The sequence below is a fragment of the Geotrypetes seraphini genome, chromosome 4 (assembly GCF_902459505.1).
Source record: "Geotrypetes seraphini chromosome 4, aGeoSer1.1, whole genome shotgun sequence".
NCBI classification, from domain to species: Eukaryota; Metazoa; Chordata; class Amphibia; order Gymnophiona; family Dermophiidae; genus Geotrypetes; species Geotrypetes seraphini.
The window spans coordinates 69,803,479-69,830,101 of record NC_047087.1 but is presented as its reverse complement, the minus strand read 5'-3'; the positions used below and the strand labels follow the sequence as shown (position 1 = coordinate 69,830,101).

Below are 26,623 nucleotides of genomic sequence, written 5' to 3'. Positions count from 1 at the left end.
TGCTTTGTGTTTTTTTTAATTTTGTGGTTACCATTATGTATTAATAAGTTTATATTGTGTGTATATGAAAAATGGATGGAAGAAATTGCATTACAATTAGTAATATTATTATGGGGGTAGGGTCAAGGGCGGAGTTTGGTTGGGTCAGGGGTAGAGCTTGGGCGGGTCAGGGGCAGAGCTTGGGCAGGGCACTCAGTTGGTATTTGCTAGGTATAGGGGGTACTTGGCTTTAAAAGGCTGAGAAACACTGGTTTAGAGGGTGAAGAACCTTGTACATGAAAGAGGAGCAAGGCTTGGGTGTGACAGTATGTGATGATCTTAAGGTGGCCAAACAGGTTAAAAAGGTGATGGTGGAAGCTAGAAGAATGCTTGAGTGCATAGGGAGAGGAATAGCCAGTAGGAAAAGAGAGTTACTGATGCTCCTGTATAATTGCTCCTGTATAATACTTTGGTAAGACCTTATTTTGAATATTGTGTACAATTCTGGAAACCAGACTTTCAAAAAGATATAGATAGGATGGAATTGGTCCAGAGGAAGGCAAATAAATGGTGAATCGTTTACTGAATGTCATAAGGTGTATGGGGACAAACTTAAAGATCTCAATATCTATACTTTGGAGGAAAGGCAGGAGAGGGGAATTATGATGGAGGCTTTAAAATACCTATGTGGCATAAATAAACATGAGGTGAGTCTCTTTCAATTGAAAGAAAACTCCAGAGCGAGAGGGCATACAATGAGGTTAAGAAGTGATAGACACAGGAGTAATCTAAGGAAACTCTTTTTTACAGTAAGAGTGGTAGATGCATGGAATAGTCTCCCAGTAGAAGCGGTGGAGACAAATAATGTGTCTGAATTTAAGAAAGCATGGGAGGTGGGCCGACCTACACCTAGGTGTACAGCAGGTATAACCAAACCTTTTGACAGGTTGCCTAGTTAGCACTTATATTTTGACTTAGACCAAGTCAAAACAGGTTTGTGCCGAAAAACGGCCCGCTGAGCTGATGGCGGCTGGCGCGATCAGCTCAGCGGCTCGGCAACCTACCCACCCCCTCACCTCAACCATGGCTCATCTCCCCTGCCGCAATGTGATCACCCCTCTACCCGAACTGCCGCAACCCGCGGCAGGAGAGATGCTCAATCTGCAGCACTTCGGATCATTATCATGGCAGGAGAGATTGGCTAGCTCCCCTACCGTGATACGATCCCCCCTTCGACAATATCGGGCAGAAGGGAGCCCAAGGCCTCCTTCCCCGGTGAGCCGTAACCCCCCCTGACAAGATTGGGGCAAGAGGGAGCCCAAGCCCTCTTGCCCAGGTGAGCCGCGATCCCCCCACCAACAAGATCTGGGCAAGAGGGAGCCCAAGCTCTCCTGCCCCGGTGAGCCAGGCCCCCCCCCCACCGATTACAATCAGGCCAAGAGGGAGCCCAAGCCTTCCTGGCCAGGCAACCCCCCTACCCCCCATCCCCACTAAGATACGGGCAGGAGGGATCCCAGGCCCTCCTGCCCTTGACGCAGCCCCTTCCCATGATCGCCCCACCCTGAACCCCAGATCAGCCCTCACCGCCGACCCGTGAGACACCCCCCAACCCCTCCACCCCCCACCCTCAATCCCCCTCCCCGTATCTGTACAACAAGTTGTCTGAACAAACAGGTCCCAAGCTCATCCGTCTGGCAGGCCAGCCATCCCTGGAATGGGGGGCCTTAGGGCCTGATTGGCCCAGGCAGCTCAAACCTCGCCCACAGGTGGGGCCTGAGGCATCTGGGCCAACCAAAATTGGCCCAGTAGCCTTAGGCCCCTCTTGCCCCGATCTTGTTGGTGGGAGGTTGCGGCTCACTGGGGCAAGAGGGCTTGAGCTCCCTCATGCCCCGATGTTGTCGGGGGGGGGGGGTCGCAGCTCGCCAGGGCAGGAGGGCTTGGGCTTCTCCTGCCCCAATGTTGTCGGTAGGAGGGATGGATTCTGTAACCAGTGTTGTTTTTGACAGACACCGGTTGCAGAATCCAGCTTTTAGGTGAAGGACTGGCTTCTCCTTCGCCTAAAAGTTCTTCTGTTGGGCGTTTGGGACTTAGGCTTTTTTTGTTTGATTATATGTTGTTAGTATAGACGTAGTGGTGGTCTGGGTATTTAAACAGCTGAACGTAGAGGCAGGCCATTATAAAAAAAAAAAACCCTTTTGGACGTTTTTTTTTTGATAATGGACATTTTCCCTGCTTCTATTTTCAATGTTTAGGGCCTTAGGCCAAAAGGGAACTTAGACTTTTTTTGATTATGCTCCTCTGTGCTTTCAACTTTTGTATTTTGTAGTATTTAATGTAACAATTTGCTTTCTTATACTCTTTATATATTTAGTTCAACTATGTTGTTAAGATTGTTGAGCATCTACTGTTTTTCTAATAAAATATCTTGGATTTAAAAAAAAAAAAAAGAAAGATCCAAATAGGCAACCAGGTTGGAATAAAGCGCCGGCATGCCACTGGCAATGCTCTCTTAAAATCTAACCGCTCTGTACGAAGCAAAGCATACACCACATTTTCCCACTCCGTCATTGAGCGGGCCTCTGGCAGCCTCCAATTCCTTAAAATACAATTGCATGCCAAAAGAGACACTCGCTCAAATAAATGATTATTGGCACTACGTGTACCCAAAGAAATAAAGTTAAAGTTGGGGGGGTGCTTGGTGTACTTCCACATGGCCTGAATGGTGGAGAGCAAATGATTGGTGTCGGAATGTAATGCTGTTAAGAGTTGTTTCCTGTGTGAGTAGCTGTCTGGATTTTGGGACGAATAGGGGAGTATTATTGTTTTCTGACAATGTGGTGGTGGTGTGTGTGTGTTTAATCATCAGTCCTCTCACTGTCCTCTTATGGTAGAGCTGTTACATTTAATTGTGTTCTGCTTCTTATACTTGAATGTGTTTCTGGCTGTACAGCATGTACTGTGCAGTACCTGGTATTTTCAACAAAGTAGCAGATGCGCTTTCTCAATTTCAGTGTGTTCACTTCAGAGCATTGGCTCCGGCTGCAAACCTGTACCCAGTGGAGATGCCAGAGGACTTATGTATCAGATTCCAGAAGATTATAAACTAAACTAAACCTTAAGTTTATATACCGCATCATCTCCACAGAAGTGGAGCTCGACACGGTTTACTGGATGTTGGACTCTTACACAGATGTTTAGTACCTGGTATTTGGAAAGCATACGGTGTTGGTTGGACTTATCTTCTACAATTTTTAGATTAAATGCTTCCCCATTTTGGAGCATATGATTTTGGAATTCACACTTTTTGCTCTGTCTCAAAGTTGGTAATATGGAATGGTTAACCAGATATTGGCTTGTGTGGGTTTTGCATCAATGTGAGGTTTGCCCGACCCTTCTACCACTACTATTAATTATTTCTATAGTGCTACCAGATGCACACGGCGCTGCACAGTCATATAGAATAAAAAAAATAGTCCCTGCTCGAAAGAGCTTACAATCCTTCATCTGCATATGTGGTGAAGAAATGATGTGTGGCTACGCTAGCTCTGGGTTTGGTCATCGTTCTCAGGCAGTGTGATTGCCTATATTGCATGATAATTTGGTGACACTTTTTGGAGTATTGTCAGCAATATACTCTTCTGTGTTTGAAGAGGTGCTATTTAAGATGGCATTTTTTGGAGCATGTTGGTTGGGTGAGTTGGTAGTTTATTAAGGAGTGATGTTATAATGGTTGATAGTAGCATTTGTTTACATATCAGATCATCGAAGACTGATCAGGAAAGAAATGGGGTATGCATTGTTTTTAAAGGTTGCACTGATTTGGTTGCCTCTCCATTGCGTTATGCATAAGAGTACCATGTGATTAGGCCCACAGGAGGTTTATAATGGCTAGTACATAAGAACTGGATTCCTTTCCCAAGTTTTTAGTTTGCTGCAGTTCTTAAGCAATGTTTTGCAACTTTGGGGTGGGATCCTGCATAGTATGGCACCCAATCTTTTCGGATTGGTGCATCTTCTTATTCAGCTACTCATGGGGGTACACCTGCTCTAATTTGTCACATTGGGTGCTGGGCTTCAAATGGATTTCAAGGGTATGTAAGGGTAGGGAATGGTATGAAGCAAAAGCATTAATAATTTTTTTTGCCAGTTTCTGCTGCAGATTTCTTGCCTCCGGATATCTCTGTGTAGCTATGCGGACATTCATACATGTTCTGGGCTCATAAATATATTTTGAAGTCTCATTGGGAATCCGGTTTGGAACTTATGGATCACAGAATATGGATTAGATGATTGGGTATTTGAGGTATGTAGTGAGAGCAACTGTTACCAACTCTCTTACCGGTGTTGATTAATGGTCATGTGGAGAGTAATGATATTTGTTCTGTAAAGGGAGCAGATTTAATTCATCAAATGAAAAGGGATTTGGTGGCTGCTGTCTGGGCTTTTCCTAATACCTGTTTTGTTTGGTCCCCTGTCATTCCTTGTGTAGTGTGGAAGGATACTAGGGTTATGGTAGCTATTGAGAGGCTGTAAAGACGAGTGAATGCTGAGATTTCTAAGTTTATAGCTGGTCTTGTGGGGGTTGATATTATCCCATGAGCACTTGACAGTGGATTACCCTGGGCTTTATTGTCCAGATGTGGTTCACTTGTCTGACATTGGTTTGGACATATTCTTAAGTACAATTCAAGATTTGTTGAAAGACTTTTTGAAGTTTGGTTTGGCAACAGCTTAAGTTTATGGGTAAGCGGTAAAAAGCTCCAGGCTGTCACCACTTATGGTAGAAAATGGGGACATTGGTCTCAGATGTGGTACTTATAGATAACACCACTATGAGGGGAGTCCTGGCCTGACATTACTGTGAGTCATGTTTGTATGATATTTTAAAAGTACAAAATTAAAGGGAGCTATTTTCATCACAGAATAGCTCTCTGGGATTATGACGCCGCTTTGAAGTATTTGATGTTTAATTTGGATTGAATTGTGAGTTAAAGATGATGTGAATAATTAATGAAGCTGTGGTCAAATACTTGTTCCACAAATTAATATGAATGGGTTTATTGGTTATTTGCTGATTGTTATATATGCAGATGACAGAATGCAAATGCTAATGTTAGGAGACACACCAGACTAATCTGGTGTTTTATTAGCATTAGCTGAGCTGAGCACCTGCAGGTGGAATTTGTGTAAATGATTCGGGGGAGTTGGGGAGGGATAAAGGGAGGTGGCCAGGGCAGTGAAGGCTATATAGGACAGTGCATATGGAAGAGATAGCAAGAGTGAAAGTGGATATTTTATTTATTTGTTTCAACTTCTATCCTGTTCTCCCGGGACCTCAGAACAGGTTACAAAAGGATATTCACAGTGGACACGACGAGACATTCACAATAGCAAGAACAAGAAGGTGAGAGAAGGAGATCATAGTAAAATTACAGAAGAAGTTACAGCTCTTTGGGATTGTGAAACCACTTTGGGGTATTTGGTGTTTTATTTTGATTGAATTGTGAGTTAAAGATGATGTGAACAGTTAATAAAGCTGCGGCCAAATATTTGTTTCAAAAGTTAGTGTAAGACTGTTTATTAGTTGTTTGTTGATTATATTATATACAGTATATGCAGGTGACAGAATGTGAATGCTAATGTAATGGACTATTAGCTATTGTTAATTGGGCTCAAAGTCAATTATTGATGATTGCTGGCATCAATTAGGAATTGCTTATGTGTGTGTGTGTGTGTGGCTGTGTGCTCTGCTATGGCCATGGGAGGGGCATTGGAAGTTCAAGGGTAGAGAATGACACAGTGACAAAATTCATCACCGTTCCCGTCCCCGCGGATAACCGCGGGAAATCATCTGTCATTGGAAATCATCTGTCATTGGAAATCATGTCATTCTTTAAGGAGAGAGGGAAGAATCAGAGTATAATTGGGCACAACCACTGACCCGCAAGCTTTGCTTTGAAGAATGCTGGTGTAGAAGGATTGAAGTTGAGATAGACACTACAGAATGACAGTCTCTGGTATCCAGAGCAGATATTGTGAAGTCATAATGCCTCATTCTACCAGTGCCTAAGAGCCAATCACATCAGTGATGTCACAATGGCTTCATTATCCTTGGCTCACATAAGAATCAGAGTATGAATGGCCACAACCACTGACCCGCAAGCTTTGCTTTGAAGAATGCTGGTGTAGAAGGACCGAGGTTGAAATAGACACTAGAAAATGACATGGGATTATTTCCCGCAGTTATCCGCGGGGACGGGAATGGTGATGAATTTTGTCACCGTGTCATTCTCTATTCAAGGGCATTCTAAAATGTTGTATGCCCAACTTGAGCACCAAGTTTTATCAGAACAGAAAAGCAAGTGGGAAAGGGACTGTACAGTACACATCAGCCTCAATTAAGGTCCATATTTTGGCTTTGAATTGAAAGCCTTCCTCAGGGGTGAGCTCTAATGCTGTCTGCACATGCATTTTTATTTGGCGTTTGGAATTGAGTATTTTATGTTTGAGAGCGTTTTTCCCAAGCTCCTGAGCGGTTAAATAAGCCCTGAGATTACAAGCTCATCTCTGAGGAAGGCTTTCAACTGGAAGCCAAAACACAGACCGTATTGGATTCAGCGATAAAAGAAAAAGGACATTATATTATGCTTGCACTCATACATCTGATATGTTTTAAAAGATGATTAATTTTGATAAACCTTAATTGTTCCCGAGGCTGATGTGTACAGTCCATTTCCCACTTGTTTCTCTGTTCCTCTTTTGTGGATTGCATTGGCACCAAGATTTATGCCAGATTTCAGTAGGCATAAGTATTGCACCCAGATAATCGGTGCTAAGTATGAGCCCTTTAAAAAAGAACACTTAGCCCAATCTTTTCAGGCATCCATTTTTGAGTGGTATTTATAGAATACCCCACAAAGTGAAGTGGAGTAATAATTTATGAATGTATTTTGTAAAATATGTTTATACATCATCAACATCTTCTCTCACATCAGGCAGCATTATGGGGTAAAGATCTAAAGCAATTGCTTATGCCTAATACTTATGGGGAATTTAGGAAACACCTAAAAACATATCTGTTCCTAAAGTACTTAGGCAACTAACCTGCACAATCTCATTCCACAATAACTGATCCCTAGAGCTGTTAATCACTAGCTTTTAACTTTGTTAAATCCACTCAATTTGTAGCATCTTTTAATCATTGTAAACTGCATAGAACTTCACGGTCCTGTGGTATATAAACTGTTATATTATTATTATTATTATTATTATTATACTAGTCTTTAAGCCCGTTACATTAACGGGTGCCAGAATAGATGTGTCTGTCTGTCTGTGTTTCTTTCTCTCTCTCTCCTTGGCCACTGTCTGTGTCCTTCTATCTTCCCCCCCCTCCCCAAGCAAAACTGTCTGCCCCCAGCACACCCCTCCACCGAAAGCAGCCCCCTTTCCCTCTCCCTGACTGTCTATCCGTGGCCCCCTTCTGTATTCACCCCAGAGCAAAGCTGTTTGCCCCCAGCACAGATCTCTCCCCAAAGCAGCCCCCTTTCCCTAACTGTATCTCCATGGCCCCTTCTGTCTTCCCCCCACAGCAAAGCTATCTGTCCCCAGCACACTTCCCCCCCCAAAACAAAGCAGCCCCCTTTCCCTCTCCCTGTCTCTCCATGGCCCCTTCTGTCTTCCCTTAGTGCCCACAGTGCCGCCTTCCATGTCCTTAATGTCCCATTCAATGTCCTTAGTGTCCTCAGTGCCTCCTTCCTATATCCTTAGTGCCCTCAGTGCCCCCAGTGCCTCCTTCCCGTGTCCTTAGTGGCCTTTCCTATGTCCTTAGTGCCCCCAGTGCCTCCTTCCAATGCCCCCCCTCAATGCCCTTTAGACTTTGTTCCACCCACACCCTCCCCCCGAAGCCAGCCTGCCTGCCTTCCAAACCCCTGTGCAGTAGAACCTTTAATTTCTACCCCCCCCATTCTCCCATACAGTAGAATTCGGCATTTGCAGCATGTTTCTATCTACCCCCCCACCCCACTACCGCTGCCATGCAGCCTACCATCCAACCCTCCCACCGTGAGACGAACACAAACCTCCGGCCTGCAGCAGCTCCACAGCACTCTACTGTCCTGATTTCCTCGGCAGTGAAAATCAAGACAGTAGAAGGCTGGAAGCAGAATGTTTAGAGTGCTGTGGAGCTGCTGCAGGCCGGAGGTTTGTGTTCATCTCGCGGTGGGAGGGTTGGATGGTAGGCTCAACCCGCCGGCCCCGGGGGTCCGCCCACAGGCACGAATGGTAGCCGTGTAGACACCTCCTTGGGCAGCAAGGTTTGGACGCGCACCGCCATGCGCACGGGGCTCTCGTCGACCTGGGGCTTCAGCGCCATCGACGGAGGGATAGAGGCGCATTCAAGGAAAGCGTGCCCGCTTCATCTTGTTTCTTCGGCAGCCGCCCCCTCCCTCGGAGCGACACCGACCTCTACCGGGCCCTCCAGTAGCTCACACTCCCACATCTGTGCCCTCCCAGCAGGGAATTTTGAAAGCAGCGGCGCAAGGTGGAGAGCAGGGAGGCTGTGGTGACATAATACGTGCGCATGCACACTCGTGCTGGCGCGACAGATCAGGGAACACGCGGTGCGAGTGCGCATGCGCGCTTAGCTTTTTATTATTATTGATTATTATTATACTTTACACATGAACATTTATACCTGTTCCCAAGCAAGTGCAAATGCCTGCAACAGCTTCAATTCAGGCACAAAAACATACACATTTTTATAAAATAGGTTGAAGATATGAGGAGCTGCTGAAAAGTTCTCAGTCCAACCAAGAAGAGAATGATGTGGAGCCATGGAACTTACAAGTTATTTAAAAAAATTTTCTTGACACTTTTCATTTCAGTGAGGCAAATACATCTAGCAAAAGGGCACAAATATACGGAAACCAAGCAATTGTGATATCACCAATGAGGTTGGCTCTTAGGCATTAGTGGACATCACAATACGAGGGGCTGCTGAAAAGTTCCCTCCCCTTCAACCCTTTCTTCTGCAACATTCCCCTCACACATTAGTAATTCGCTGAATGTCCAGCCTTCTTTCGATGTGAACCGCCTAGAAGTCGTCTGACTATGGCGGTATAGAAAAAATAAAGTTATTATTATTATTATTATTATTAGGCATCTGACCCATTGGAATCTTAGGCCACTCCCAGTGCATCCCAGAATGCACTGGGAAGGAGGCCTAATACACTCCTTGACCCAGGTGCATAAGATACCTCCTATGGGAGGGGCATTAGATGCCTGGGCCAATCAGGCCCTTAGATCCCCTCCAAGGTGCATCCCAGGATGCACCAGGAAGAAGAAGGCCCACCATTCTGAAGCAGACCTGCCGGCCAGAGGAAGTAGGCACCCCTCCAGCCAGCCAGTGGGTAGTAAGGGTAGGAGGAGCCTGAGGCAATGGTGCCCTCTGTGCCCCCCACACCCTCCTCTCTGTGCCCCCACTCCACACTTGCACGTTCCCTCTTAATCTTTGCGAGTGTGAGTGTTTTCTGCAAGCATGCTCCTCACACCAGCATTGCATTACCTGGCCCTGTGACCCGGAAGTGATTCAGAAGGGAACCAGGCAACCAGGTTGGCATGAGTAACAGGCAGAAGTTACTCATGCTAACAAAGATAATAAAGAGGTACAGGATGGGGAGAGAGGGATGGCACAAGGTTGGCATGGTGTATCAGGGCAGGGTGGAGTGGTGCCACCACCCATATCAACTTGGCACCCAGGGAGGTCCACAACCCCACACCCCCCTTGCAGCCTTGCTGAAAAATGTATGGGGATTGTGGGGTCAGAGTTTAGGGGGTTTAGGGGTTTGGGGAGGGTCATGTTTTCTGGCGGTACTAGCAGGAGGGAATGGGCATCCCTCCTGAATGGGATGTTGGGGGGTGGCGGTAGGAGAGATTGGGCATCCATCCTGCCAGGGATTGTTTCGGGGATGGCAGCATGAGTGATTGGGCATCCCTCCTGCTGGGGATGTTCACAGGGGCAGGGCCTTCTTGCTGCAGCCACTGAGCTGATCACAGTAGGGGGATTCCCTTGCCATGATCAGCTCAGTGGCAACACAAATCTCTAACTGGTGCCTGTGACACGGGTTCCAGTTACAGAAGTGGACAGGTTATACAGGGTGTGATTCTGTATACGACACTGGTATGCAATTCTCAGCCACCACTTAGGCGTCTGCTGAGACCGGCATCCCATACAGAATCAGGCCCTATATATTTAAGTATGGCATTGCCTGTTATAGATCAAACTATCATATATATTGGTATACATTTGGAATCTCAATAAATAGTATAGGATTCTTTAGATTTTTATTAATAAAAGGAGATATCCACAATATATATTGAGTAAATGGTAGTGCACAGACAGCTGGTTGAATTAGCCCAACTTTCAAACTTTTTTTCTTTGTTTAGTTTATTTATAATCTACCTTTATCAAAGCAGAGTACGGTATAGCACGCAAAGTAAAATTCACATACTACTTAAAAATACATCCAAAACATAAGAATTTCACATTACATAATCAAAGTCCATAAAATCTACATAACCGCACAATCACCAGCTCATCTTTTCTATGACAAACATCTACAGTCTAGACATAAGTGTAAACTAAACAGCTGGAAAGCCTTTTACAGAAGTGCATGCTGCAGTTAAACTGGAAAATATGTATTAGACCATTTGGAAGCTATTTTTATTCAAAGATATTAATTAACATGTTTTTGTTTTAAATTAGCAGATCTCACCTAAGTGTTCTATTTGCTCAAGAATATTTAATATTATCTTTCACCTTGTTCTGAAAAGGTTAGGGGATGCAGATCTGTATGAAAAACAAAAAAAAAAACAACCCAGAAGTTAGTTTATGTACATCAAGGCAATAGCTGAAGAAATCTGCATTCATATTGCACATTATATTCACCATTTCTGAATGGGCTCGAGCACAAAAGTAACTGTGCAGCTTTTATTGAACTATTCAACTTAAGCAAAAAACAAAAGGAATTGACCCCAAAATATCCACAAAGAAGAAAATCTAGAGAAAACAAAAAAAAACTCTGTGGAGTGATGATGTTCCTAAATGGACTTTATTTGAAAGTGTCAAAGTTCCAAAGGTACACTAAAATCATCCACATAAAATAATTCCATCCACATAAAAGTAAATCATCCACATAAGAGCCTTAAAGGACCTAGTCCGCTAGGGATACAGGACCCAACACGGTCTGCGTTTCGACAAAAAGTCTTCTTCAGGGGTCCCTGGGGGTCCTATAAAGGTGAGTACGTGGGAAACAATTGTGTGGTGAACCGGAAGTGAGATATGGATGATTTTAGTGTACCTTTGGAACTTTGATACTTTCAAATAAAGTCCATTTAGGAACATCGTCACTCCACAGAGTTTTTTTGGTTTTCACTATTCAACTTAAGAACAGTCTGATTTGTTTTTTTCCGCCGTCACACTGTTTATCTCATATTATGGATAGGGAAAGATGCCCATACATAGTCTTGTTAATAGGGATCACTTGTTATATGTTTTGTGATTGAGCAATTTCTACTTTAGATGAATATGTGACCATAAAAATGAATCTCTTCAATAGGAGGAAAGCTAGGTATGCAGTAATAGGCAAGGGAGCATTGTCACAGAGAGGTTTATTTCTAAAGCAATTATGTGGACAGTGATAACTTTGTTTAAATCTAAAGCACTTGATGTACAAATTGTTATACAGCCAAATGTATCCATTCAAAAAGATGTTGGGATTTGGAGCATTTTAGAGCCATGTGCATAGGTTTTGTCATCCAACTGCACAGCAAATTTTAATGCACAGTTATTAGTGCACACAAACCAAAACTGCAGACGTGTACAAGAAGCAGGCAATAATTTATTGTGACAATTAAAATATATCTAAAAACCTTTTTACCAAGCGTTGGACCCAACACGGTCCGTGTTTCGGACAACCTTCATCAGGGGTCCATGGTAAAAAAGAAAAGAAAAGTTTGTCACAAAAAAACTGGAGAAATAACAGAATATATCGCCAAAGGTCACAGACTGCTATGATATATTCCAGTTTTTTTGTGACAAAATTTTATTTTCTTTTTTACCATGGACCCCTGATGAAGGTTGTCCAAAAAACGGACCGTGTTGGGTCCAACGTTTGGTAAAAAGGTTTTTAGATATATTTTAATTGTCACAATAAATTATTGCCTGCTTCTTGTACACGTCTGCAGTTTTGGTTTGTTTGCTCCTGGTTGGTTTTTCACTGCAGACAAGGTTGGACCCCTGTTTTCCTTTGGCTTTGCTGTGCTGCAGTTATTAGTGCACAGCATGCTAACCCAAAGAAAACTTAACTGTTCTGCCACTGCATCAAAATATACATATGGAGAAAAGAGGTGAAGTACTTGAAGGAAAGAAATCCTTGTAAACTGTTAAGCTTGGGGATGATTTGTGGTTGTGTGGAAGCAAGTTGCACAGGGAATATTGTGTGAGTAGAAGAAATAATGTATGCAAAAAAAAAAATATATAATAATAAATAACAAACATGTCTTAGAAACTAATACCCCCCCCCAGCCAGTGAAGAAATTGAAGTTGAAAACATTTTGGGAATTTCAGCAAGGCAATGATTTTTAAACCTACCTGAAAACGAACCACGGCATACTTCCAAAAATAAAGATGATGGTTTTGGAATGGCCTTCACAGTCTCCAAACTTGAAAAAATGTTGAAAATACGTGGAGAGGTGTTAAACATGCAGTGCTTCCAAGGAAACATGTATTTCTGAGCTAGAAGAATGCTGAAAGAAAAACATCCAAAGCGTGGGAATATAAAGATTATTAAGGAGGTAGTGACTATGACGGGCTGCTGAAAAGTTCTCAGTCCAGCCAAGAAGAGAATGATTTGGGGTTTTGTGTTTTTTAAAAAAATATCTTTATTCATTTTAAAGCTAAAAATTAAGTGCAACATATATAGACAATTTACACTTTAACAGCACTTAAATTCTATCAAATTATGGGCTCCTTTTTACTAAGGTACGCTAGCGTTTTTACCATGTGCTATGCTTCTAGAATAACGCCAGCTCAATGCTGGCATTAAGGTCTAGCGCATGCGGCAATTTAGCACACGCCATTCCACGCGTTAAGACCCTAACGTACCTTAGTATATCTCATAACAAATACATGTATCATCCCCCCTTCTATATATACAACAATTGCACTTAAACAGAATTGAATTACACCCCCCTCCCACCCACCCTGGACGTGTATGTTCAAAGGGCAAAATCAACCGTCACTCCTTACAGAATTTTGTCAATGGCTCCCAAACATCTTTAAATTTCCTATAATGTCCCTGCTGTACGGCAATCGTACGTTCCATTTTAAAAATGTGGCATAAAGATTCCCACCAGAAATTATCATTTAACCAGTCCCAGTTTTTCCAGTTCGTTAAAATAAGTTGTATGGCCACTCCTGTCATAATAAAGAGAAGTTTATTATTATGGGAAGATACTGGGCTTTTAGCCCTCATTATTGTACCAAATAGCAGGGTATTGTACGTTAATGCCACTGGATTTTCCAATATTTTATTTACTTGACCCCAAATGGATCTCCAAAACTTAAGTATCAAGGGACAAATAGTACAGTAAATGATCCCATGTCCCTACCTTGAGATGACAGTGCCAGCATCTATTAGACTTAGAACTATCCAATTTCTGTAAACAAACAGGGGTCCAAAAAGATCTATGTAACAAGAAAAAACCATGTTTGTCTCATAGATGCAGACGCCGTACACCTCATCCTCCAAGTACAAATTTGTGGCTATTGTGACACAGAAATCTGCTGTTTTATCTTAATGCTCCAAATGTCACAAAGACCAGTCTTTGGTTTCTTATTCAAAAATTCAGATATTAATTTGTGCCACTGGGCAGCCTGATGCCCTTGAAAATCTGTCTGGAAGCATAGGATCGGCAAGCTATACTGATTTTTAAGATTTCACCAATCAGGGAACCCCTTCTGAATGGCTTGCTTCAACTGCAACCACTTATAATTTTGAGACTTAGCAATACCAATGTTTGTTGCAGGAGTGAAAAGTCAAGCAGCTTTCCCTCTGATACTACATCATCCAGAGTACGTATGCCCACCTGCATCCAATGCTTCCAGAGGATCTTAAACCCGCCGATTTAAATCTTGGCATTCAGCCAAAGGAACTGACAGATGGATTTATGAATCAGAATAGGTGTTAAATTATTAATAAATTTTAATGTCTGCCAAGTGTTCAATAAAATCCTATTGTAATCCTATTGTCCTTACACACCCTAGGACTTGATACTTAAAATGTGACACAATCTCAATGAAAACAAAAGTTGCCATTCCAACCATAACCAGTCTGGAAGATTTTCCATGAGCTCGGGGAGGATCCAATACATACTCTAATGCAGTATATAGGCCTGATGGTACCTATACAAATTGGGAAAAATTTAACCCCTCCCCCCCACTGCAATTGGTTTTTATAAAGATACTAAAGCAATTTTCGCACTTTTATCCAGCCAAATAAATTTAGTAAGAATACTATTTAATTTCCTGTAAAAGGACCCCTGAAAAAACACTGGCAACATACCCATTTGGTAGAAAACCACAGGCAAAATCATCATTTTAACTGTTTGAACTCTCCCCGAAGACAGATGTAAAGGGTTCCATTGCTCATACATTTCTGTAACCTTCAGCAATAAAGATCTTTCATTTACTTTCATCGTCTCTTCCAATGTTTTGTGTATCCAAATACCTAAATATTTTTTACCCTCTTCATTCCAAAGAAAGGGGAATGAATCAAATAATCCTTTTGGACAGTGTACATTTAGCGGAAGAACCTCCGATTTACTCCAATTTATTTTGTACCCTGAAAATTTCCCAAATCTATCAATCAAATCTAATAAATGTGGAATGGTAGTTTCAGGATTCCTCAAATGAAGCAAAATATCATCTGCAAATGCAGAGACCTTATATTCCCGACCTGCATAAGGAATACCCTGAATCTCCTTTGCCTATTGAATAGCCAATAGCATGGGTTCTAGAACAATTTCAAAAAGCAAAGGGGATAGTGGACACCCTTGTCTAACTCCCCTCTCCAGACAAAAACATTCTGAAAAAGTATTATTTATATATAATCTGGCAGAAAGGGAACTATGCAAGGTCTGAATCATTTGTATAAATCCAGAACTAATACCAAACCAATCCAGAATGATTGATTGAAGAGAATGATTTGGAGCCATGAAACTTACAAGTTATTCCACACTTTTCTTCAAACTTTTTGTTTCGTTTCATATCATTGAAATGAAAAGTGTCATAAAAAGTGTGGAATAACTTACGTTTCATGGCTCCACATCATTCCCTTTTTGGTTGGACTGAGAACTTTTCAACAACCCCTCGTAATGTACATTAAGGTATTAAAGTATAGTATTGCCTCTTAACGTATGATAAATGGCAAAATTGTGCATTATTCTAGCATAATTCATGTTAGTTTACCATAATGCATGCTACATAATAATGAGTGCAAGGCATACAAAAACATGTTAAACATCTCATTATTATGCAAATAATGCAGCTGGTGTTGAACTTTTCAAGTTGTATTATTCATGAAGAAATAATACCTACTTTGAACTGGCACTTTTCCCTCCCCAGGGACATATTAAAAGGATGGCTGCTGCATGAACTAGCATGCAGATTCCCCTCCACCCATTAAGACTCCATGGAGACACCACTTAATCAAAAATATATTTTGGGACTCCTATGAAGACAGCCCCCCCCCCAAAGTCTTGCTAAAAAAAGACCACCACCCCAAAAGGCACCTCCCAGATCCCCAAAAGGTCTCGGGTGTGTGGAGCTTCCTGGAACGTATATTGGGTCTATGCATACCTTCAAGCAGCACTGGCTCCTTTAAGAAGTCCTGGAGAGAGAATTGATGTAGCATGTGAAATTCATCACAAGTGGCATTTTTCATTTATTATGGAAATTACTAACCTGCTATGCTGAATTATAACAAGGTGGTGTCTCTAAAGGTAATCTAAGCTGCAGCAAAAAAAAAACATTATTTTACCACAGCTTAGTTAATCTTTTTATTGGCAAGTAGTAATTACTTGTACAAAATGATGACATATTTAACTCAGTACAAAAATAAATACCCAAAGAGGAGGAAGGAAGGAGCCCCTATGTAGACAAATCAGTGATACCAAAAGTAGGGTAGAACCATGATGTTATAGCTATATATAATCTCTTCTATTCAAAAAATGTCATCAGCTTAAAAGAACTGACAAGGACTGTGTTTCAGTAGAAAACCAACTGCCTCACGGGTTGCAAGAGAACTGGCACTGTAAAAATCAAAAGAAAAATGCAGAAAACATGTTTAACTTTATATCATGTAAAGATAGTTTCAGATTCTGTTCACTTAAGGGACTCATTGAATTTAATCTAATATACAATTTATTAATCACACAATACCAAATAGGTTCAAGGCAATTTACAATATAGAAAATAAAAATTATATTGTACATAATAAAACAAATAAACCAATCAATAAAGTTCAAAAATCTAACAAAAATGAAAAAAAAAACCCTTGAGTATAATCAGATAAAAAAGTTTCACACATTATTTGCTAAAGCAAATCATTCCAAATGAAAATAGCAGCATATGTGAACATGGAATTAAATTGACCTTTGAACTGCACACCCTTGTAAAATGGATAGTATAATAAGAACAAGCTGCTTAATCTGGATGAGGAGAAATGTAGCTGAGTAAAAGACAAAACAAGAAAATCAGATGACTGCATTTGCAGAATGTGATAAACTAAACAGGCTGACTTAAACATAATTTGTTTCCTGGAAGGTAACCAGTGAAGTCTATTCAATACAGCAGAAACACTGTCAGATCTTTTCAGACCAAAAAATCAACCTGCTGTATTTTGAATCAGCTGCAATTTATAAACCATACTCTAGTTCAAATTCAAGTATAGAGAATTACAATAGTCTAATTACATCATTGAGATGTACAATTTGACCAGAAATGTCTTAAATTTTGAACAACCTTCCAACTGACATCAGAATGGAAATATTCTGTAACAAATAAATTAAAAAAAAAACCCTCACTTCTTTGAAAGCATACGTACACACCATAGACAACTAACTTGAAATACCTAATGGCACTAAATCCCATACTCAAGTGTTATACCAATTAAGTCATAGAACCTCTGTTCTCCCTTCCCCCTTACTTCATTCATAATTCTGCCCTCATCAGACTGCTATAATGTAGTATATACATTCTGTAATTTCTTATATTGGAAGTCGCCTTGAACCTGTTTAGGCATAGCACAACTCAGAAATACTAGATTAGATTATTAACCCCTTAAATATGTGCTAGTTGATATTCAATCCTTGGTGGTCAGTGTTTTTTTGTTTGTTTGTTTTTTTACATTGACAGCCTCTGTTAGAATGAGTCTCAGATATTCAATGCCAGACCATAGCCAGGCACCAGCCTTGAGAGGTCCTCCTTTGATATTAACTAGCATTGATGGGGGTCTATCCTTAGGATTCCAAAGATCTCTGTTATGTGCGACTCAGTTCTGGGAGGAGCCAATGCAAAAGGCCTCGCTTCTTGGACTCTTAATTCTAAGGGTTTCTGGGTCCAGATGGTGTTAACTTTCAGGTGGAGCTCTCCCACGAGACTTTAGTCCTCAGAGTTGATCAGTCTTTTTCTTTCAGGGGGACCTAGTTTCAGATGGGCCATTCTTCTAGTCCCTGGTATTCAACACACAATATTTTCTGTTAGTGAAGTTCTTTGCACAAGAAACAAACTTACAGTAAGTGCATTCTGAGAATGTCCGTACCTAGCCTGTATGGCTGACATAATGAAGCAGAGCCAAAACATGTGACTAAAAATGTTCTGTGCATGCGAGGTGTGCCTATTAGTAAGTTACTGCTTTAAATAATAAACCAAATATTTGCCTTAGTCACCAATGAATTTGTGCTAAATTTTTAATACACCCTTTAAAGTGCATAAACCCTCTCCCAGCCCCCACTCCCCAAAAAGACAAAGGTACATTCTGCAAGGAAAATTAGCAGAACATGCTTTAAACCCCTCACTGAGGAGAGTATAAACTTTTAGAGGATGTGTCATTTGAACATTAGTAGGAGGGAGGGGCAGGCAAGAATTACTGGAGAAAATTGTGATCTCTTACGCAAAACCTCTCTGCATCTGAATGCTCACCACAACCACATGTGCCGCTAAACCTCTTATACAAACAGCAAACTCCCCCCCCCCCCACACACACACACACATCCATTCCCACCAATATTTAGCCTCCACTAAAGTACACCTTTGTACTTATATTGACCTCACCATCCTTCTTCCTCCCAAGAAAAACAAAGTATTGCCCCTCCCCCAACACACACACACCACACACAGACACACCACACACACACACACATCATTCCCACCAATATTTAGCCTCCACTAAAGTACACCTTTGCACTTATATTGACCTCACCATCCTTCTTCCTCCCAAGAAAAACAAAGTACTGCCCCTCCCCCAACCTCTCCCCCCCCTCCCTCCGCAACACACACACACACACACTCCATCGTGTTTACTACTAAAATTCTCGCAGCGGGCTTGCACACACATACTGCTCATACTTCACACCGGTGACCTCAGGAAGCCTCCCTCACTTGTTATCCTAGCAGCGTTGATGCAAACACTCCCCCCCCCCCCCCCCCAGCGCGCAGGAATCCGGGTCGCCCGGCTGCAGTGGTGTGACGGGCTGGCGGAGGGACACGTGTGAAAGATATAGACGCTCCGCCGCAGAAGCTCTGCGCAGTCTGTCAGGAGCGAGCTGGGGATTGGAGCTGAATCTGAACCACCACCCGCCACAGCGCCAGCGAGCCCGGGGACCGAGCGGTATAGCCGCATCCAGAGCAGGAGTCAGGGGCTGCCGGGAGCAGCGCGGCCAGCTCGCCAAATCAGCCGGAGAGCCAGCTAGTGGGAGCGGGAGCTGTCCACCACTTGAAGCTCCTGAACATGAGCTTCTTGTACTTATTCCTGTTCGGACTGCTCCTCACCGGTGGTCACGGTAAGAAGCGAGGGGCAGAGACTCTCTAAACGCTCATCTGTAAAGCACATCTGCAAGCACTGATACATTCATTTGTAGCTCACCAACATTTCTTACAAACAGATAGGCTCACACCGCACACATTCCTTTTGTAACGCTGGCATGCATCTATAAACCCCATCAACACTCTCATTTACAGACATCAACACACACACACACACCTTTATGAAAAGCAACACATTCACAAGCACATCTATCAATAAAGACCCATATGTAATCACACATTTATATAAACATGAATATATAAACAAATGGGGAAAAAAAAACCCCAAACACCAGTGATCAACATTCATCTACACACACACACATTCGTCTACTCCCGAGACTCATCTCACACAAAGACACAGACACCTCTTTATTTCACTCGTATAAACATTTGTCTGTGCACACATAATCATAGATACTGAGTCTTCACTGGGATTTGAAGTGTATTTGCTAAAGATTAGACACCATAATCTAACGATGGTGGGATACTGCAGTACTTTACGCTTTGAAGTGCCATCCTTTTTTTTTTTTTTTAACTGATATCTTACAAAAAAAACTGCATTATTTTTCCCAGGGTTGGCACAAAAAATGGTGTGTGAAGGGGGGAGGGGGTCTGTAAAATGTGGTTTTACTGATTTAAAACTTCAGTGAGTTTAAAATTGGCTACTACTTTTGTGTGTGTATGCTGTTAATGGTAGTATCGGTAGTTGAAAGCGTCCTTTCTTCCTTAAATTTGTACTTTTCCTGGTTGAAATCATAGTTTTCTTCAATTGTTTAAGCTAGATATATTTGAAGGGAATCTACCCCAAATAATTGTTACTGATAACTCCATTTCCCTTTTCTGTGGTTCTCTGACTGATGAAGAATAACGGAGTTTTGAAGGAACGAGTCTCTAATACAGGATGATGTTTTGTGGTGTCTTAAACTGTTGTGTTTTGCTTTTTGTGATAACCTGGATGCATAACTCCTTGCAAAAGATGGATATGGAAATAGATTTATTTGGCTTGCTCCATTGGATTTGACACTTTGATGATTCCCTGCTTTTAGCTTGAGTAAAAGACTGCCTTTCATGGTGTTTTGTAATCGGTTGAGAAGCCCGGGTGCTGGTGGAAAATGTTACGAAAGGCTTTCAGCAGACAGCAACATCTTCTGCTGAAGTCGGGATTCCCTAGCTGTGAAGGCTGAGGGAGAAGCTGGTTCTGCAGAAGCCGGGATACAGCCAGGGCTGGAGCCCAGAGCTGCGCAGGGTGTGGGACCTTCTGTGGAGCAGCAGGGGGTGCTGGAGCTCCACCGTCTGCCCCATCATGGCTCTGAAATGCTATCTAGTCTGGTTTCTGTCATCACTTAAGCACGACTTGGCATTTTGGATGTGAAGCCTTTATTTCTTCACCCTGCCTGAGGGTGAATACTCCAGCTGATGACACGATATTACCCAGATTAGCTACAAACACATTGCAAATAGATGAAAATAAGGTCGAATGGCCAGAGATATGGAAGTTCTTCTTAAGCAGAAAACACTTAAGCTGTTGCACTTTCCTGGCATGCAAATCATCTCCTTTGGGTGGGAGGTAATACCCCCTCCTCACTATCAGGGTTTGTTTTTCTGCTAAAGCTTTTCCAGTCACCCTGAACTGAATACTGCTAAAAAGCAAAATGCTTCATCAATTTGTGCTGCTCTTATGCACTTTAGGCTGGAGAGAAATGCATCTTGCACACTGGCTATTGGTATCCTAAGGGATCCAACGTAATGTCCGTATGTAAAGGAAAGAACAACATGCACGCTAATCCAAGCTGAGGTCTGTGATACTTGATTCAAGAAAAAAAAGAAGGTGAGAGGACAAAGTTTGAACTCTAGACAGTGAATGAGATTGGGGGTGGGGGTGGGGGGGAAGGATTCGATAGACAGGACATGTAGAATTCCATAAACCAAAAGTTAATCTGTTAGATACAACAACTGTTGAGGGCAAATTATACAGCTGCTGCTAATATTATCAGCAATGCAGCGTAGGACCGTGACAGTTAAAAAAAAAATGTGTGCGAACTGGATTTGATAGTAAATGCTGGAGCCCTTGCTACTATTTTAGAATAATCATGCATTGAATAAATAATACAGAAAAAAAAATAATTTGTATCGAGGCATAAGGGACTGTGTTATCTACTTATATTGTGTTATCCATCTCTTACTGATAGTATCTTTTGCCAGCAAATGTGCAAACACCTTTAAGCACATCAGAGAATAGAGGGACTCCAAAGGACTCCTAAAGCCACCAAATTCTAATGGCTTTCTTTATTAGACAGGGTCTTCTAACCACTGCTGTTATCTTTCAAGTGCATATTGTAGGCTCTCTTTTGTTGACCTGACACAATATCCTATTTAGCAGTATTGGAGATGTATCCCTTTGTCTATTATTTGCTCTTCAACCCCTGACTGGACTAAATATTAATAACAATAGTCAAAATAACAGTAACAGAGTCTGAAAGTACTGTCTTATAACAAATGACATCATTTCAAAAAAACCAAAATATAACATTATCAGCTATGCTAAAGGTTAGTGTGTTTTTGATAGGATGATAATGTTAGTGTGCTGTGGTAGAAAGTATTTTACAAAAGTCTGTGGCAAAATATGGAATCTTCTGTAAGGCATGCTGGACTGCACATGGATTTGCTAGCATGTATACATGGAAAAAACAAACAAAGCAAAACTAGTGGCATGAAGCTGGCAGCAGTGATTCCATAAGCTCCATGAAGCTGGAAGCAGTGATTCCATAAGCTCCAGGTTTAACCCTTTCAGGACCATAAGGATCGTAGGCCAATTTTTGTGGTTTTGACGACATTTTTATGGTAAAAAGGGCTTGCAGATGCCAAAAAATTGATTTTTTTTGTGAAATATCATTATTTTTATTTAAAAAATCACACTTCTGGCTTATGGACAGTGTGGCAAGTGAATCTTCTCGTCAATCTGGCAACGACGCTAATGAATGAATGTCGGAACCAGTTTGTTTACATAAAGACAGTATCATATGGAATCCGTACATATCAAATTTAGAACTGTAGACTATCCCAATCAAAATTTATAGGATTTTAAAGTTATGGGACAAATATGTCCCTTGGTCCTGAAAGGGTTAAGGGGTGCCACTTCCTCATTTCCAGTTTTACAAATCTTGATGTGTAAATGTAGGCAATTTGATTTTTTTCTTCATTGTGGAGGCTTAAATAAAGAGGATTAGGAAGAATTAGTCCCTTAATCTGTCATGTGAGAAGCTATGGTTGGAGTGAGCATTTTTTTTTAAAAAAAATTCTATGCAGGTTTTTGAGTTGATGTAAACCCGAAGGGAAAATTTTTTCCCAAAAATGTGGGCTTCTTTGGTTAATGCAGTGGTCTGAGGACCTGGGGAACTGGGTTCAATTCCCAGTGCAGTTCCTTGTGACTCTGGGCAAGTCACTTAACCCTTCATTGCCTCAGGTCAAAATAAGTACCTATATATAATATGTAAACCACTTTGATTGTAACCATAGAATGGTGATATATCAAATCTTATTTCCTTTGTAAAATAGGGAATACAATTTTGTGGCAAGAACATACAAACCACAATCCTGTGAAATCTCTGAATTAACTATTTACATTTGCATGCATCTTATGCCACAAATGCCATTATTTATACATTGAGATGCTTATAAAATAATTTAGTATTGAATAACCTGAATAAGCTTGACTATTCTATGAAAAGTTCAGAGGAAAACATAAGAGTCTAATGATCTTTTCAATTCCTACAGAATCTATGAGCTAAGATGCTGGCTGGGGCTTAAGTACATGATCAAATGACTCCCATTCTTCATGGGAATTGGTTAATTAATTGGATTCCATTGGTCTGTATTTAAGATGTTGACCTTTTTCTTTAAATTTTACCGTTAGATTGTCATTTTCGACTAAGCTAGTAAATCCTTATACGGATGGATCATGCCACTGAGTTGGCCACCGACTCATGGCAACACGCAAAGTGAAGAATCCATCCTGTGATTTTTCACAGCAAAGTACCTACACCTAATTTGCAATCATACAAATAATGAACAATTTTACTAAGCTGCCCTGTGTCCTTACGAGGGTCTTTCCCATGCACTAAGCCCATTTCTAGCATGGCCATAAAGTAGCCCTTATTCTAATATTTGAATTTCTGGCTATGCACTAATATCATCAGCATGTAGCCATTTTTGGAAATGGCAAGGGCTCCCACATTTTGTCTGCATTATTCAGTTAGCACATGCTAATGTCAGCACACTAGCCGATTAGTGCTGCCACTCCTGACATGACCCCTCCAGTAAATAAATACATAAATACCACGTGCTTAATACACACATATGCCAAAACTAAAACAGAATGTTTTTGTACATCACATTTTAGACCATTTTTTATTGCACCTACTACAGTTTAGTAACAGGGCTCAATATTTGTTGGGAGTTTCTTCAGTACCTACTATGAAACTGTGCATCATCAGAAAGGCAGCATTCAATTATTGGGGGCCTGATAGTATGAAACTCACTTCAACTGGACTTGCACATATAAATAGATTTATCACTATCTTAAAATTTGGATGTTCCAACAGGTTAATGTAGTTGGGTTGTCACCTAGGCTTCCGCTTATTATTGTTCCTATTTGTACGACAGTTTTAATATTTATTTTATATATTAATTTATGCTTTTAATATATTTTACATGTATGAAAATTTGATTTTATTATGTTCTGTGTTATATCCATATTGTATTTGATTGTATAAACTACCTAGTGATTTGATGATAGATTATATATCAAATTGTATAATAAGTAAAATAGATAAATGGCCTGGTTCTATAAAATGCACATAAATTAGTAGACGACTAGGGAAAGGGCACCTACCATGTGTTGTTCAAAGTTAGGCACCATTTATAGAATCATTTCTAGTGGTACCTAACTCATTAGGCAGTAGCAGACCTCAGAAACTTAGGTGCCAGTACATTAGGCCAAGGATTTCTTAGCCTAAAATATTGGCACCTAACTCATTCCATGCTCAAACTCTAACCGTAACCATGCCTACTTTTTAGGTAGGCATTTCAGTGTAGACACCTACATGGTGCCTACTAAACCACCCTTTTACAAAACTACGATAGCGGTTTTTAGCGCAGGCCAGCATGCTGAATGCTCTGCACTGCTCCCGATGCTAATAGGAACTCTATGAGTGTCGAGAGCAGCGCAGACATTCAGCACGCTGGCCTGCACTAAAAAACACTTCCACAGTTTTGTAAAAGAGAGGGTAAGTTAGGCAGTTACCCAGAAAATAATTTTTTGAAATAATTTTTAATTGATTTTTAATGGTGCTGTTCAATTAACAGTGCCAGTTGAACCAATTAAAAAAATTAACCCCTCTCTTTTACAAAACCATAGCACAGTTTTAGCACCAGAAGGGCGGTAACAGCTCTGACGCTCTAAGAATCACTATGAGCATTGGAGTTGTTAATGCCATGGCTGGCACTAAAAACTGCACTACAGTTTTGTAAAGGGGGTGGGGAGGTAGGGGGTAAGTTAGGCACCTAGATCGGCTAGGCACATAACTGTAGGTGCCTTTTATTGAATTAGACCCAAAGGCCCAAATTCTAAAAATGGTGCCTTATGTTAGGAGGTGGTAGATGTCCTGTCAGCTCCTAATTTAATTGCTTTAATTGGTACAGTAATTGACTAAGCCCTTTAAAAACCGATGAAAAATTTATTTAAAAAGTGGGCGCCGACAAGTACCTATTCCAATAAGTGTTGGAATCATAACTATGTCATGACGCCTAGTGACACCTAAGGTCATAGTAGGCATGATTAAGGCCAGAAATGACCTTTGGTGCCATTAGGTGTGATTTTTCGTCAGACTTAGGCACCGGTAATGTAGTTCTTTAAAACCCTGGCCTACATTAATGGCACTTAAGTATGATGTAAGCCCTGATTCTGGTAATAGTGCCTATGCATGATTGACATGTGGTCAGCATTGTTTTTAGAAGTACCTGACAATGTAGGCACCATTTCCAGAATCCCACCCAAATGTATAGCCCCCCCCCATGTTATCTGAGTTAACATAGTAATATATCCCCACTTATTCCAAGCCGCACTGCCAAGCAGCAGAAGCTAAATGCTGAGCGGCATATAGGAATAGAATGGGCAGCTCGGTATTTAGCTTGCGCTGCTCGGCAGTGTGTCTTGGTAAAAAGTGGAGATAGTAAATAATGTCAAATAAATATGTGCATGGCCCATCCAGTCTGCCCATCAGTCACATTCATGGATTGTTCACATTAAGGCAGGCCTTCATCATTTTGCACTGCAGCAACCGAATCTGGCATTGGAAGAGAAAAGAAATTCTTCAGCTTAAATGACTGTGAAAGCTTGATTAGCTAACATGGCCAACAACATCCAAATTTCATCATATTGAGCTCTAATAGTATCTTCACTGGCTGTATTTATGTTTTCTTTCTTCTTGAATGGAAGCAATCCACTGAGTGCATTATCATTTTTCCTGTGTAGCCTATTAAATCACTAGAAATCTTAAAGGGAAAATTATCAATGTGGGCTACAATTAAGAGGGGTTATTTTACTATTAACTCCTGTTAATAGTAACTAGATCTCATTTTACAAAACGGGATCTGTACTAAAACAGCACATGTTAGTACGAGGGGGTGCTGAAAAGTTATCAGCCCAACCAAGAAGAGAATGACGTGGATATGGTTCAATCAATTCTCTGAAACAATGTCAAATATAGAATTGTGATTCTGCAGATTGGCACTTTGCAAAATAAAATAACATTCTTTTCAGTTATAGTGGCAAAATGACGCTCAGAATTTAGGAAATTGATTGGGCTGAAAACTTTTCAGCACCCCCTCATATTATTTCCCTAATGGGTTTCAGCACTGAGCTACAAAGCTTGGTGCATTCTGGGACAGGTAGTTCCCCAGATTTGTCTAATTCTCCCTGCTGCTTGGGGTATAACTGTCTGTCCAAATTAAATTGTAAGCTCTTCTAAGAAGGGACCATCTATTGAATGTTATGTCTTTCAGCACTATAGAAATGATAAATTGTTGTAATAGCTTTAGTTAGGAAAAATCCCTGAAATTCTCACATATGTTCCCCCTCAGGTTCAGTGCCTGTTACTGCCAGGGGCCCCATCCCACAGGGTATAGGGTAAGACCCTCCTAGGTTACCTAGGATCCTAGCCACTACTAGGAATCTCTAGGATTCACAATGACATCACCAACCAATCTACATCCTGCCTCAAGCACATCCCTGTGAACAGGGCAACGTAAGCACAGCAGCCATTGGGACCCATCATACCAATGGCCTTGCAATCTTTGGTTATGATTGTTCATCAACCCCTTAGGAGTCACTTCCTTTGATTCCGGGCATTCCCAATTCTCCTCTGCTATCTTGACAGTCCCTCCCATCTGTTTTGAGGCGCCCTTGCCTGGGATGTTGTAGCTCCTTCCGAATCCAATTCT

At 41.3% G+C, this 26,623-nt stretch overlaps 1 protein-coding gene and 1 long non-coding RNA gene across 4 annotated transcripts in view; one reads left to right on the top strand and one right to left on the bottom strand.

Moving 5' to 3' along the window:
• Positions 1 to 10,542: 10,542 nt before the first annotated feature.
• LOC117358896 lies at positions 10,543 to 16,341 on the bottom strand. Its single transcript, XR_004539114.1, has 3 exons — positions 16,162 to 16,341; positions 12,629 to 12,783; positions 10,543 to 10,825 (listed from the first exon to the last, which is right to left on the bottom strand). It is a non-coding gene; the product is annotated as an uncharacterized LOC117358896 (long non-coding RNA).
• Positions 16,342 to 18,855: 2,514 nt separating this feature from the next.
• NCAM2 (neural cell adhesion molecule 2) overlaps positions 18,856 to 26,623 on the top strand; it is a 600,622-nt gene continuing 592,854 nt past the window's right edge. For all 3 annotated transcript variants that reach the window (XM_033943261.1, XM_033943259.1, XM_033943260.1), the window contains exon 1: positions 18,856 to 19,098. In XM_033943261.1, coding sequence (XP_033799152.1) covers positions 19,047 to 19,098 — 52 coding nt within the window. In that variant the 5' untranslated portion in view covers positions 18,856 to 19,046. The remainder of the gene's footprint in view (positions 19,099 to 26,623) is intronic.